Below are 14402 nucleotides of genomic sequence, written 5' to 3'. Positions count from 1 at the left end.
TCTAGAATATAACATATAAAGAAATAAATCAATATAAGAATATATTATGACTTGCTAAAATAAATCACAAATCAATAATGTTATTAGAGTATCAAACACTAAATTTACCTAGAATAATTGTGTTCCATTCACGTATTTCAGTTTGTCTTGCAAAATCTCCTTCAGAATTTTTATATATCCTCGTGCCTTCATTTAATTTATCTTGCAACTCAAGATCTCCATGTGTATACCTATCAATGAGTTCCAAAATGCTAGATTGTGTATTCCTATGCTTCTCAAATTTTTCAGCATTGAATCTACGAGCTGGATTTAATCAATAACCAGCTACAAGTAAATCTTTACAAAGCTACGAATCCCAACACCTATCAAGGACCTCCAAATAAGGCCCCACTTTTATCTTATTTCTCAGAAACCTCTTAACCATCTCCTCTCTAGACTTATACAAGACTCAAGTATCTCAGCTAGCTTCACTGTATGGAGTAAATTCAATAATCGAGAGAATATCAAAGCAAAAAATAGAGTTAGAGCTAGGTGAAGGAGAAGTGAAGAACTCACCACCGGAAATGAGACCCAGGTGCGACAGCGAGTTGCAAAGCGCAAACCTAGGTGTGTGGTGTTCATGGCTTCGTGCGACGATTTGCAAACCTAGGTGGCAAGTGTGTGGCAACTAGCGAGTTGCAGACCAGGTGCGACGGCAAGCTACGACATCAACAAGTTCGAGCGTGAAGAATGAAGATGAAGAGAAGGGGTTTTTGGTTGCGGTAGTGGTATTTTTAGGGATAGTGCCAATTTTCTTTTTGTGCATAGTCCAGTCTAAGTTTGTAAAACTGGTCGAGTCGTCAAGTTTTCTCAAAACATCGGGTTTGGCTTGGTCATCTTGAGCTCCATGTATGAACGGTTTAATAATAAAATCAGTCTGGTTAGATTATTGATCCCGGTTGGATCGATCCGACCGACCGAGCCAAATTTGTTTTTATAACACTGGTTTTAACTTTTAAGGTAAAAACTAATTATTTTAATGACATAATTATTAGAAAATTTAAATTAATAAGCTTAATAATTCAAGGTAAGACTCATGGATGATAAGGTCTATTAAAATATGTATATAAAATGTTAGATTTTTAAGGTTGATGTAAGTAGGTAATTATTTATTCTCATTTATTAGTCGTTTATATTGTTTAGACAATAATTATTTTTATTTTGAGTGTTAGAGTGTTTTACAGGTGTTTTATCTTCCACCTGCCGGACACATACATTTGGATAAAGCAAAAGGAGAGCGACAATTGACGGTCCTAATAGAGAAGGAGAGAATTAGAGAAATATCCCATACATGTCGAAAAAAGAAAATATTCCTTCAATAATTAATGAGTGACTTTATAGTTATATAATTTTAATTTTTTTAATTCATTTGAAAAATGTAAGAGGCTTATCAGTGGTTTTAATTTAGAAATTAAGTAGACAAAACTTGAAATAAAGAGTAAACAATTGGCTAAATGAATAATAATAATAACAATAATAATAATAATTAATATTACCATTAATAACAATAATGATAATAATTAATATTACCATTATCTATCTAAGAAAAAAATAATGGTCTGGCAAGTCTTTAATTTTTTTTATTTAAAAGTTTCATTATGAATTAATTAGTTAAAAATATAATACATAAATAGAAAATTCATAAACTTCTAAGATAGAAACGTAAATATTTTTAATTATTTAATGAAAATTGTAATTCATTTGAGATTATTATTATTATTATTATTATTATTATTATTATTATTATTATTATTATTATTATTATTATTATTATTATTATAGGGTACACATTAAATAATAAAATAATTTGATAAGCATGTAGCAGTTGTAGGGTGAGAATAAGCTAGACTGCTTGATAAGAGCCTATGACTTAACTTACTTATATCAGGTCTAGGTTAGATTGAAGTTTTTCAGAAATAAACAAGGCCTAGACTTTTAATAAAAACATATTTGGTTAAATTGGTCAAATTTTAAGTAAATTTACGTCTTTTAGACTTAACAAATAAGCCTGATTATTATAATGTATCAAAATCATACATTTATTTATCTTTTAAAAATATTAAGTATAAATCTACATAAAAAGTTAAATATAAAAATTTGTTAAGTGATAAATTTATAAGACTTATTACAAAATAAGTTTTTAAATAATTAAGTTATCACGAACATAATAAACTTATAATTAATATCATATAAACATGTTAGATTCATAAAAAAAATATAAACATGTTAGATTCAATTTTATAAAAATTAAATTCATATATTTTTACCTTTGTCTCAGGCTTTGAGTTTGATTAGATTGTTTTAATTTTCAAATGAGGTCACGTGTCAAAATAGATTATAAAGGGAATTGGTGCAACTCAGCCAAAAAAAAAGGGAATTGGTGCACGTTATTCACATGGTGTACCAAAGGAATGTCCAAGAATAAATTTAGGTAAGATTACTCTCTTCAATAACTCTTTATAATTTACATTGTATGATATTTTATATATTAATTATTCATTAAATTAAAAAAATTATTGAATAAATCAAATTTATAACCACAAAATTATATGTGGACTGTAGTCCTTTTTTACTTACCCTTCACAACAAAAAAGCCAGCTTTTAGGGTTTTGCTTTGGGTACCCAAAAAATTGTTGGTAAATCCAACAATTTTTTTTTTAAATTCCCTTTATATTCATCTCTTATAAGTTCTTCAACGCTTTGTTTTTTAACATTTCTTCAAGCGAGCTTGTTATTCTTTTTCCTTCACCTTCATTGTAGTGAGAGGTGTTCTGGTGAGAGTTGCTAGTTCGTTGTTGTGTCTTCTTTGGTGGAGGTGCATTGTTTACGATGGTTCGTGAGCAAGTGACGATTGTAACGGAGGTTGGTTTGGTCATTAACAGGCGGATGTAAGGTGTTCAATCTAATTTTTTTCGCGTTAAACTTACGGAATGACAATTCATAAATTATATACAATTTACGGATTGATAATCCGTAAGTTGTATATAATTTACGGATTGGTAATCCATAAGAACCTTACAGATTGCCAATCTGTATGGTAAATCTGCAAGTTCCTTTTATTTTTTTTTAATTTTTATAAATTTGTTTTATTGTTTAATTAAATAAAATTAGAATTGTTAATTAAAAAAGTTTTAAATGAAAATAGTTTGAATATTCATTTGAAAGTTGTAGTTTGTATAATTTGAAAGTGATATAAATGTTAAACTAATTTATACTTTTAATTTAATTTAGTCGTTTGAACATAAATTTGTTTTTTTGTCCTTTTAAATTTAATGTATTAAATTATTAAATGCAGTAAAAAAAATGCAAAAATTGTGTGATAGTATAATTATGGTGTGGTTAGGGAGTTTTTGTCAATCATTGAAATTTTTGAATGTTTTGTTTAGATGGACAAAGATTAGTAGATGTATGATAATATAATATCTGAAGAAGTTGATATGAATGAACAAAATCAAGATGAAGCCGGTGTGAATAAAGAATATGTTGATTGTTGTGATGCGTTCAATACTTCTCAGGTATTAATTTGATTTATTGTTATTAAAGTAAGTAAATGAATGTCCCTTAAAGACTAAACTTGTATGAATTGCATTGTAGGTATTTGCTACCCGTGATGATGTTCTACATTGGGCTCAATCTGTTGCTTATAAAATTGGTTTTGTGGCGGTGATTATGAGGTCAGACACAAATAGTGATATTAGAGGAAGGACCTCGTCTGTTTTAATTGATTGTGAAATAAGTGATCAATATAGGGTCAAGAAGAAAGATTTAGTAAGAACAGTTATTGGAAGTAGAAAATATGGGTGTCCATTTAAGCTGTGTGCAGAAACAGTGGTGGGAGGCGAAAGATGGATGGTGAAGTTAATGTGTGGGAGTCACAATCATGAATTGATCAAGTCATTAGTTGGACATCCATATGTTTATCTGGTGACTAAGGATGAGAAGATCATTGTTGTTAATATGATAATGTCAATGGTGAAACTAAAAAATATTTTTCTAACGTTGAAAAAGTACAATGTCAATAGTTATACAACAATCAAACAAATATATAATGCAAGAAATGTTTACTGTTGTTCCATAAGAGACAATAATACTATAATGCAACAACTAATGAAATTTCTTGAACGAGATCAGTATATTCATTAGCATAGATTGAAGGATGAAGATGTTGTACGTGACACATTTTGGAGTCATTCTGATGCAGTCAAATTAACCAATGCCTGTAATTTGATATGTTTAATAGATAGTACCTACAAAACAAATAGATACAGGCTGCTACTACTTGATATTGTTGGTGTGACACCAATAGGGATGACATTCTTTGTTGCTTTTGCCTATTTGGAGGGAGAACGTCTAAATAATATTGTTTGAGCTCTACAACAATTTCGAGGTCTTTTTCTCAGACGTGATGCACTCCATAGAATTATTGTTACCGATAGAGATCTAAGAATGATGAATGTAGTGAAAACTGTATTCCTTGAAGCTAACAATTTGTTGTGTTGATTTCACATTGATAAGAATGTCAAGGCAAAGTGTAAAACCTTAGTTGGTAAAAAAATGCATGAGATTATGTCATGAAAGCCTGAAGGAGTTTGGTGGATTATCCTTCTGTGCAAAAGTTTGATTAATGCCTTAAGAAGTTTGAAATTGCTTGCTCACCATAGCCAATGTTTGTTGACTATGTCAACCAAAAATGGTTGATTCCCCACAAAGAAAGATTTATTAAAGCCTGGATGAATAAGGTGATACACTTAAGAAACACAACAACTAACCAGTATGAAAATTTTATATTTTGTTGTTATTAGGGTTTAGAATTGAATGGACAAAAATAATTATGTTTGCGGGCTTGAGTTTGCTTATTGGACCTTAAAGAGACTACTACAAAATAGCATTGGCTATGGACAACATGATCACCCTACAACACATAGAAATTAAGATATCTTTTGAGAGAAGTACACAAGTGGTTGAACATGTTTTTAAAGTTACCTTACACGAGAGACTACTTGGCATGGTATCAAGGTATATATGTTTTAAACCAAATTGTTGCTGAGTTTGAGCGTGTACATTATACTGCCAAAAACCCTTCTCGTTGTGGATGTATCATTAGAACTACTCACGATCTTCTATGTGCATGTGAGCTATCTAGATATGTTGTTGGTATCATACCACTTGACACAATTCATATGTTTTGATGGAGGCTAAGTTTTTTAGACCAAGGGTTATCTAATCCCGAAGTCAGCATAACCAAAGAGATGAAAATCATATCCAAGTGGCTTGAAGAGCTTGATGTTTGTGGCAAACTTACTCTAAAGAGTAAACTTTAGGAATTTTTCTACCTTGATCTAAACTCTGTGTCATCTTCCAGAAAAGGTGAAAACAAAAGATGCTCAGAAGAAATCGATGACAAAACATTAAAGATCAACAAAGTGTGATCCGTCTTATTGGGAGTATGTTGATGCTTTACATTCTGTGAAAAAATAGTAATTCAAAAACAAGAACAATTTTTTTAGGATTCCTACTCAACACATGAACACGTCAATTTCATTTTTGCATCAGGATACCAATTGGTCTGTCAATCCACAATTTAAAACACAAGAACAAAATTATATTTCATAAAACAACCCAAAATAACTCAAAAATTGATTTTCTATGGATCCCTACACATGTTCATTCTAATCCCCAAAGATGACTAACTCATCTCTTATCTCGACGTAGTCGTTCTCTGTTAGCAATAATGACATTTTTGTTGTTGTCTAGAGTTTCTCCTCGGTTTGCTTTGTTAGGATTCTTGAGAGTAAAAGAAAAAAGAACAAAAATGTTTTTTTACAAAACTGCTCAGGATTAAAGTTCCTTTACATGGTAAAACTTCTAATAACCTAATCTTATTTATTTATTTATTTTAAAAAAAACTAAGTAACGGTTGTTACAGGTGCCCAAGGCCTTTATAGTGATATCCTCGGATTCTACCTATATATTTGGTCACTGTTTTTTTATATCGTTTAAATCACGAAGATGGAATACAGCGACCGTTAGAAAAAAAGTTATAAGAAAATGCATTATCAGAGTTTTTTTTTTAGATGCATGTTTAAACCTTGAATTATATGAAGTCTGATCATGAATGATAGAACTTGCAACCATCAATGTTTTTCAATGGTACTGGTTTTTCGAAAGGCCGCTCACAGCTAGCTAAGGATTGGTAAAAGGGATGGGATATTAAAATTTATTCCGGAAATTCATTCTTGTATAAGATATTTTTAAAAGGTGTTGTATAGATTTATTTCACAGATTAATTAAACAAGAATATTATTTCAATACTAAAATTTATTATAAAAAAATATTAACAAAAAAAAATCATATATCTAAGTCAATTAAAAAAAATGTAACTAGATTCTTAAAATTTTAGTTTTTTTAAACCAAAAAGATTATTTATTAAAGCATAATAAACATATTGTGTGGGTTTATGTTATCCAAATTTACACTCATACATTTCTTTCACGTAACTACCTTTATCTGAGACCTATTTGGACCCTTCTCAAACAAGAAAAGTAACGAGATATATATACACACACAAAGTTGCATCCTTTAGTTGACGTCACTGGTTATTCCTTACTTGGAACCTAATCAGTTATTAGCTGCCAAGATTTTTTGCGTAGTTCTTTTAGCTGCCATCATCAGAAAAATTTATTTTAATTGGCTTCCTCTTGAAGGTTCATATCCTAATTCCCATGTTCATCAAAATTTCTTCCATTACACTAAACCTTGCAAAATCCCCATTGCTTTAATGTAAAAAGAGAAACAAGGTTTCATGATTACTCATCAGCTTCCCTGCACCTGTACTTCAAAGAGAAATTTTCTATACAAGTCCTAAAATCAAAAAGCATTTTGTGACAAAATAAGCCATATATAGTTTTTGCTAGATTCTATGCTTCACAATAGCATACAATTACATCATTTTTCAATTTGTGATTTGTAAAGGTAAACGGATTAATACTATTTTAGAAAGAAAAAAAAAGAAAGAAAGAAGAATTGACCTAGTAGTTTAGCACTTCACATTGCCCCGGATTTTGATAGTTCCTTCAAAGTATTGGCAATCTTGTCCTCAGTTGTTTCACTAATGCTTGCAACAAGAGGACTCTCATTGGGTACAACATCCTCTCTATGGTAGCTTCCTGGACCTCTAAGTATTCCTTCTGAACCATTAGACACAACATCCTTCAATATTATGGTCTTGTGAGTTCCAGAAATCAACTCTTCATAATCAGTGTCCCCAGTTTCTCCAAGAAAGACATACATGTTTGCAACATTCAGTCCCCAACGGACAAAGAGATACCTAAGTAATTAAATAGTAAACAGTCAACAACAAAATATTAAGCATTTTTTTTGCAATTATAAGACAGCATTTTGAGTAAGGCATGAACACGAACACTGCACTGGCCAAATCCTTCACATTAAAGATGTGGAACTGTAGTTTTAGAGTAAGAATTTCATTTCCTATAATATAAAAAAAAACTATTGTTTACACAGATTTTCAATGGCTTTGAGAGAACAACATACAAACTGGTTTATGAGACAAATAATTGGATTATAATGTTTTTTTCCCTCTAGGCTCACTTTAACTATTCTTATAGCTCCTCATTTTAAAGAATTACGGTACTTTTTGGATAAATTTTCTGTAAGCACTTATAAAATAAGAAAATACGAAGGTAAAATAAATTAAATTTCTCCTATAAGTTAAAACCAACTTAAGCACTTTAACAAGTTCTCCCATCTAATTCTCCAAAAGTTGAGGTGATAAGTTGATTATGGGAAAAACTCAATTCATTTTACCTTTTCTTTTTCTTATATAAATGTTTATGGAAAAGTTTATTCAAACAGAACCTAGAAATAGATTTCTATAAACTCTCTTAGCCTGTATAATAGCATCAGAGCCTTCAATCTGAAGGTGTTAAGTGATGAGTCATTGCAAAATTGACTTTACTTCTTATTATGAATTATTACCTGAGTGCCTGTGCTCTAGATGCAAGGAGTGGAATAACCTGCATACTAGATGATCCCCTGCAGTACATAGGATGACAACGTAGGCCTCGCATCCGAAGCTTCTGTCTCAAGTCATCAACTCTCTTTGCCTGAGAAAGACAATAGAAGGATCATTTCAATCAATCAAACCGGTTTCCTTGACTACTTCTGATAAGCAAATACAGAAGTGAATTTCATGTACCTTACTGAGATCCTTTATTTTGTATGAGATGCAATGAGCATTGCTAGATTTCGAATCTTCCACAATGGGGCTGGAAGATTTTTTGTCTTCACCTTCAGCAGTATTCATAAGATTCCAAATGGTTTTCTTAAGACCTTCACAACCCCAACGATAGTCAATATGCGCTTCATAATCCGGATCAGGCAAAAGCTTTCCATCTTCCGTGTAAGTACCAGGATAGTAAACTTCACTACCACTACTGCAAATCAAAACATCAAAATCATTTACTTGAATGTTGCCTGATTTGAGGAACTCTATGGTTTCTCTTATTGGCATAGCTGTTGACAAAGCAAATCCTGAAACTCTTGCATTTTGAGGGTCTAGTTGAGAAGCTTTAATGATCCTTTGCACTATTTGGATCATCTTCTTATCAGGAGCTCCATTGTTGTCATATAAATCTAGTGCGATAACAATCAACCGACGTCTTCTCCACAGTAGAGGATATTTCCCAGTTACATTGTCAGGCATCTTATTCCCACCATCAGTGTCATTTGAACCACCAGAATCTGGCTTCTTCATCCTGCTTAGGAGACGCTTCACTTGGTCTTGCATGTCGGGTCCAGAACTTAAACCTGCTAAGTCAGCATCAATTGAGAGCCTAAGGGACATGTCCTGAACATCCTTTAGTGAGTCATTGAAAGACTCTTCATCAGCTATATCATTCCCTGGAGTGTTGGTTTGCCATTGTGGATGCCTCATCCTGCAGGCAGCCACCCTAGTCAAATAAGTACGGCAGTGCTCGGGCCACGAGAAAAGGTGTATGTTCTTCCAACCATTTTTCCTGCAATCATGCCACAGGTTTTTTTCTGACAACAACTTGATCAATGCATCAGTAATTGCTTTCTGATCATGAGGATCCACAAGCAAACCATTGTTCAGGGCCTAACATATCAAAAGGAGACATTGGTCAGTGATCGCAAGGTTTGGAGTCTACAACAACCTTTTAGGCAAGAATTTGTTTCATTTAAATGTGAATTTTATGTTTTCCAGTTCTATCTGAGAAAAAAATTCTTCACACTGAAACATGTAGGATGGACCATGTAACTAATATAAATTCATTTTACCCGATGAATGTCCACCGGTCCCCCATTTTTAGTTGCCACCATTGGAAGCCCATGTGCTGCTGCCTGCATGAGTTTTTACATGTTTAGAGATAAAAAAGGGATCATTGTAAGTTGTAACATTAAAATAAAAACTTATGACCAAAGTAGCTAGTTAGTTGAGTCCTACCTCAATTAAAGTAAGACCAAAAGGTTCCACTAAAGCAGGATTGATGAAAACACCCTGAGACAAAATTTAAATTATTAGCTGTTCATAATTGTTAAAATGTAAATTATTTCTATATGTAAAGTAAACTACTAAACTTGATTATACCTTTGTTCTTGCAGCATATCGGTATATCTCCGGAACATCGGATTGCTTGTGATGTTTAGGGTATGCCACTTGGCCATATAGATCATACTTATCAATCATTTTCAACACTGTTGTGAGCACACTAGCATTCCCAGAAGACATCTCATCTATGTCATCCCTATTTCCCATTATGAGAGTCTGTTTGAAAACACATTAGTCTTCTACAAGCACTTAACAATAGTTTCTACTGATAGAAAAGCTGAATTAAGTCAACTTACAAGATTAGCAAGTTCTCTTAAGGGGCGGCTTTCTCCAAAGGCTTTTAACAGAGTGGTTAAGTTCTTCTTTGGATCTGGCCTTGATAAGGCCAAGATCACTGGCTTGTGAGGATTTCTAAAGAAACGCATTACCTGCACTGAATTGTAAGTACAAAGCCGGCAATAATAATTAATGAGTCATATTTGTAGACAGATTGGATTATCATTTGCTCACGTCTAACCAAATTGAAGGCATTGCTTTTGGTGAAAATCCTTCAACACTAGCAGTAAGCTGAGCAAGCTCTCCATCAATTTCAGGGCCATCTTCTTGACGAACAACATTGCTAAAGTCCATACCAGGAGGGATAACCTGCAGGAAGTTCGAACAATTAGTAATTCACCAAGTCATTAAACAAATAATCTATTTAGGTGATGCAATGAGCCTACAAAAAATAACAAAGTAACCAACATACTCATCCAGTTAAGAAGTAAGAACTCTATTGGTGGTTGTCATTTCCAAATGAAGTTTTGCCTAAGTTTTTAAGCAAAAGATTAATTGGCAGAGAATTTTATGCAGTGGAGTTGTGTGGCTAAAATATTGTAACTTCAATTTAAACATTCACTCTCCTTCAAATTTTCAAAATCAGTTAACATATTACCGCCATCCTTGGCATGTACCGACCATGACAGTTGACACCACGCCTAGCACGAGCACGCAATACTTTCTCAAGCTTGACATCAAATCCATCATAAAGTCCCCACTGCTCATCAATTTCTTGTCTTGTACTAGTGATAACAAGTTCTGCTGCATCCAGAGAAAGTTCTTCTGCCTCAATCCTCCTCATCATCTTATAAGTCGAATTGATATCCTCTTTGGATTGGCGTCCCTGCTTGATAAGTTGTTCAAGCTTGTTTCTTCCAAGGGAATGACCTGTCAGAACCATTGGTACATTTAAAGCACCAGAAAGAATAGCAGCACTATCTCCAGCATCAGCATAATGTCCATGAATTACATATGGCCAGACAGGTTGGCCCCCACCAACTTGTTCACTCAATACTTTTGACATATTGAGAATGTGAGCTAATGCTCCATCCACAAATTCTTGAATATAAGGCCAAAGAAGTTCTTTCCGGAGGTATTTATTGCGTGGACCGAAGGGTATTCTTATGATATATGCACCACTGCTCTCCCCAAGGTTATCATCATCATCATCACCCGGAGTTAGCATTTCTGTAGGCTCTCCATAGCTCCAGTCAATTTCAGGTGATGAGATTTGGCGTGTAAACAGATCCACCCTATATACTCCAGGCATTTTGGCAAGTGCACGAGCAAGTTCTACCACATATTTAATCTGGAAATGCATTGTTTCTAGCATTAATCACCATTTAAAAGGAAGGAAAAAATATATTATATTGTAAGTTTGTGATTTATGCGTGCAAGAATGTCAAGTACCTGTCCACCAGTATCAGAATCTCGACCAAGCTCCATGTTTTCTCCTCGAACCAATCCATGCAAACTGTGGAATAAAAGGGAACGGTTATAGCAATCATAACATTTAAACATGTTTCTAGAGTATAGTTCCTGAAGCATTTCACTAGTGTGTTTAAAAAAATGAAACTACTTCGAAAACACAAATGCTTTAAATTTCGTAGGAAACATGTCGTTTCTAATTTCTTGATAGTAAATACCTGGCAATGCAAGTCCAATTTTCCTCCCTTGTATTTATCAGATAGCCCCCAACTCATCCCATTATGCAAAACCAGGAAACAAATTGAAGGGCAAAAAAAATGCAATTATGATTGTTTCATGACAGCCATAGGGGCTTAAGAACTGACACTGACTCATTGACTCCCATTTCTATCATCAGAATTAAGCAGTAACATTATTTTGGTAAGTTATTTTGCTGATCATAAAGGGAATAAATATGATTTTATCTGCCACTGTGATCAATGATTATTCCTTGACACAGTGACACTACCTGAGAAATTCGTCTAGATAATTTTATTAGCACAAATGCCAATTCAAAACAACTCTAGGAGTGTGGATAGTATACCTTAAGAGGACAATGTAGAGCTTCTTTTCCTTTTTGTCATCAGACCATACTTCCAAGTTAGAAGTCTGGCGTTGGAAATGTTTCTTTGTTGGGGGGGTATCACTTTGCACCATCTCCACAACACTATCACCTTTTTCTCCTTCTGATAAGTCTTCAGACATGTCCTCTGTTGCCTCTCTGCGTCCTTGTTCTCGCTCCAATCTTCGGCTTGTTACCCTCTGGACTTCCTCCCATTCCAACTACACAAGCCACACAAGTGTAGCATATAATAGTCTTACATAAGTAACTCCATGCCAAATGATAGTTCCCACAAATTTTTCATAGGAAGGGCCAAGCATAGCGAATTGAACACTTAAATAAACAGTGTATTCTATCCTAGCAAGAAAATTCCCTTCTCTGTCTTGAATTTCAAAACAAAAAACAATAACCATTGGTAATTTTCACAATGGTGACAAAGCTAAAATAAATATATTGGACTGAATCTCCAAACAAATGGGCAATGTTAACTTTAATGTACAGTGTACACTTATATATACATATGACTAAATGGTCTTCTTTCAATTGAAATTACTTGAAATCTATTCAATAGTATCTGAGAATAACAGGTTATCCTAGCTTCAGTCACACCAATCCCCCCTTAATAGAAAAAAGAAAAAGAAAGAAAGAAAGAAGAATCAATCAAATCACAAAGAGAAATTAAAAAACATCCTTTAAAAATATCAAAATATCAGTCAAGATAAAAACAAACACTTCTTCCTATGCAGACTGATATCATGCATTTGATTTTATATCAGCAATGATTCAATCATGCCATGAAAGTTAGAATCTCAAAAACAAAGCACATCATTGGATTTAAAAAATGGATTCCTTCATGAAACTTCTTCCAAATCATATCAACCTCAAAATTCATTTAGTTTACAAATCATATATAATTACAAATGAATTCTTTTCCATTCATTCTTCAACCAAACTAACTTAAAGAAAGAAAGAAAGAAAAAAGAAGAACCTGTTTCTTCTTGCGTGTAAGATGCCAAATGCGCCAGCACATGTTCTCCAACCTTGAACTCCTCTCCCTGGTGTTCCTGGTGGCAACCACCTTGATCCATGTGCGGTACAGATCAGACTCATCAACACTTGCCACCACCTCTTCCACAAAGTACTTTGTGGGGTTGAAATGCCCCCCATCTTTTAGAGTCACAGGTGCAGGCTTTTGCTCTTCAATGGTTGAGGCCCCAGTTGAAAGTATAGCCTCCAGGTACCCATTAATCCATTCATTCCCAGCCATCACGACTTACTCACTGTTTTTTCCCAAGAAAATGATAACAATGAAAGAAAATAGCAAGTGGGGGGTTTCTTTGTATGTGTTCTAAACAATGTAGAATTTATCTGGAAAAGTGTCTCGAACAGGATTGTCTCCGAAGAAAGAAAGATACGTAGATGAAAGAAAGAAGAAAGAAAAATAATATAGTTTTCCTTGAAACAACAATATATAACACAGTGTTCAAGTCCATCAAGGTTTCTTGAATATTAAGGAAGCATGAGAAATGAAGAAAAACATGGAAACTGCGTTATGTGTTATGATATGGTTTAATGGTTCAAAGGGGTGTTTTGTTGTGTTTTTTCTGTAACTGTTATGTGAAGTGATGATGAGTTTGGTTTGCTTTGTGTTATTGATTTGGATGAAAAGATAGTGTGCGTGTGTGTGTGTGTGTTGTGTTGTGTTGTTGCTGCATGAAGAGAACGAGGAAAAGGAGTGGTGTTGGGATTGACGAAGAAGGGTTCAAAATCAAAGAAAAGATAGCGTTATTTGGGAGAATTACGAGAAGGGATGGGAACGTGTGTGAGGGAGAGAGATGATGGTGAGAACAGAGGAAGGGGTGGAGGAGAAGGAGATGGCAAAGGTGGGATTGACACGTGGCAAGGAATGGTGGGCCATGGAGATACACACGTGTAGACTATGAAGAAAAGATAGAGAGATGGAGAGAGAGAATTTGGGTCTTCTCTAGGATGCATTGTCATGGAACTGAAATACTAGTTTCTAGGCTAGTTAGTTTTTTTTATTTTTTATTATAAGAATTGAATATGATATAAAGATTCATAATATATATTTTAGTCAATTAATTGAGTTATACTTACTTAATAATTTTAGTCAATTATTTAAAATACTAGCTTTAAGCTTTGTGATTATAAACTTACTAAAAAAATTCAGTTTTATTAGACATTAAGTCTTATAGATATTTTATTTAGTTCAAGATAATAAAAATATTTGCTAAATCTCAAAAATCGTGTCATGATTAATCAATCCATAATAAGTATCAAGAAAGATATAAAATACTAACATTAAATATAAATATGCAAAATATATATTATATCATATCTAAAATACATTAGAGTGTATAATTAACTACTCTTATCCCTTAAAACAATAGAAATCAATCACTTATG

General features: G+C 33.2%; 1 protein-coding gene across 2 annotated transcripts; it reads right to left on the bottom strand.

The window, feature by feature from the left end:
• Window positions 1-6870: 6870 nt before the first annotated feature.
• On the bottom strand, window positions 6871-13816 carry LOC114423351 (probable sucrose-phosphate synthase 3). Of its 2 annotated transcripts, XM_028390079.1 has the most exons (12): window positions 12964-13816; window positions 11958-12196; window positions 11357-11420; window positions 10563-11255; window positions 10139-10273; window positions 9925-10056; window positions 9668-9844; window positions 9524-9577; window positions 9358-9420; window positions 8255-9175; window positions 8035-8162; window positions 6871-7366 (listed from the first exon to the last, which is right to left on the bottom strand). In XM_028390079.1, exons 1-12 carry the CDS (start codon window positions 13240-13242, stop codon window positions 7084-7086), a joined length of 3168 nt encoding a protein of 1055 aa, XP_028245880.1. In that variant the 5' UTR covers window positions 13243-13816; the 3' UTR covers window positions 6871-7083. The 2 variants fall into 2 exon arrangements, with proteins under 2 accessions (XP_028245880.1, XP_028245881.1); XM_028390080.1 differs by lacking the exons at window positions 11958-12196; window positions 12964-13816 and adding an exon at window positions 11593-11688.
• Window positions 13817-14402: the final 586 nt, after the last annotated feature.

The sequence above is a fragment of the Glycine soja genome, chromosome 8, assembly GCF_004193775.1.
Source record: "Glycine soja cultivar W05 chromosome 8, ASM419377v2, whole genome shotgun sequence".
NCBI lineage: Eukaryota > Viridiplantae > Streptophyta > Magnoliopsida > Fabales > Fabaceae > Glycine > Glycine soja.
This window is presented reverse-complemented; position numbering and strand designations above follow the sequence as displayed.

What these genes read in the sequence shown, in the direction of transcription:
- LOC114423351 (XM_028390079.1), bottom strand. Translation starts at nt 13,242, where the DNA reads ATGGCTGGGAATGAATGGATTAATGGGTACCTGGAGGCTATACTTTCA. An exon ending in CTCTACATTGTCCTCTTAAG is followed by an intron (nt 11,421 to 11,957) that starts GTATACTATCCA and finishes TTTATTCCACAG; the next exon opens with TTTGCATGGATTGGTTCGAG. An exon ending in AAATAAAGGATCTCAGTAAG is followed by an intron (nt 8,163 to 8,254) that starts GTACATGAAATT and finishes TGTCTTTCTCAG; the next exon opens with GCAAAGAGAGTTGATGACTT.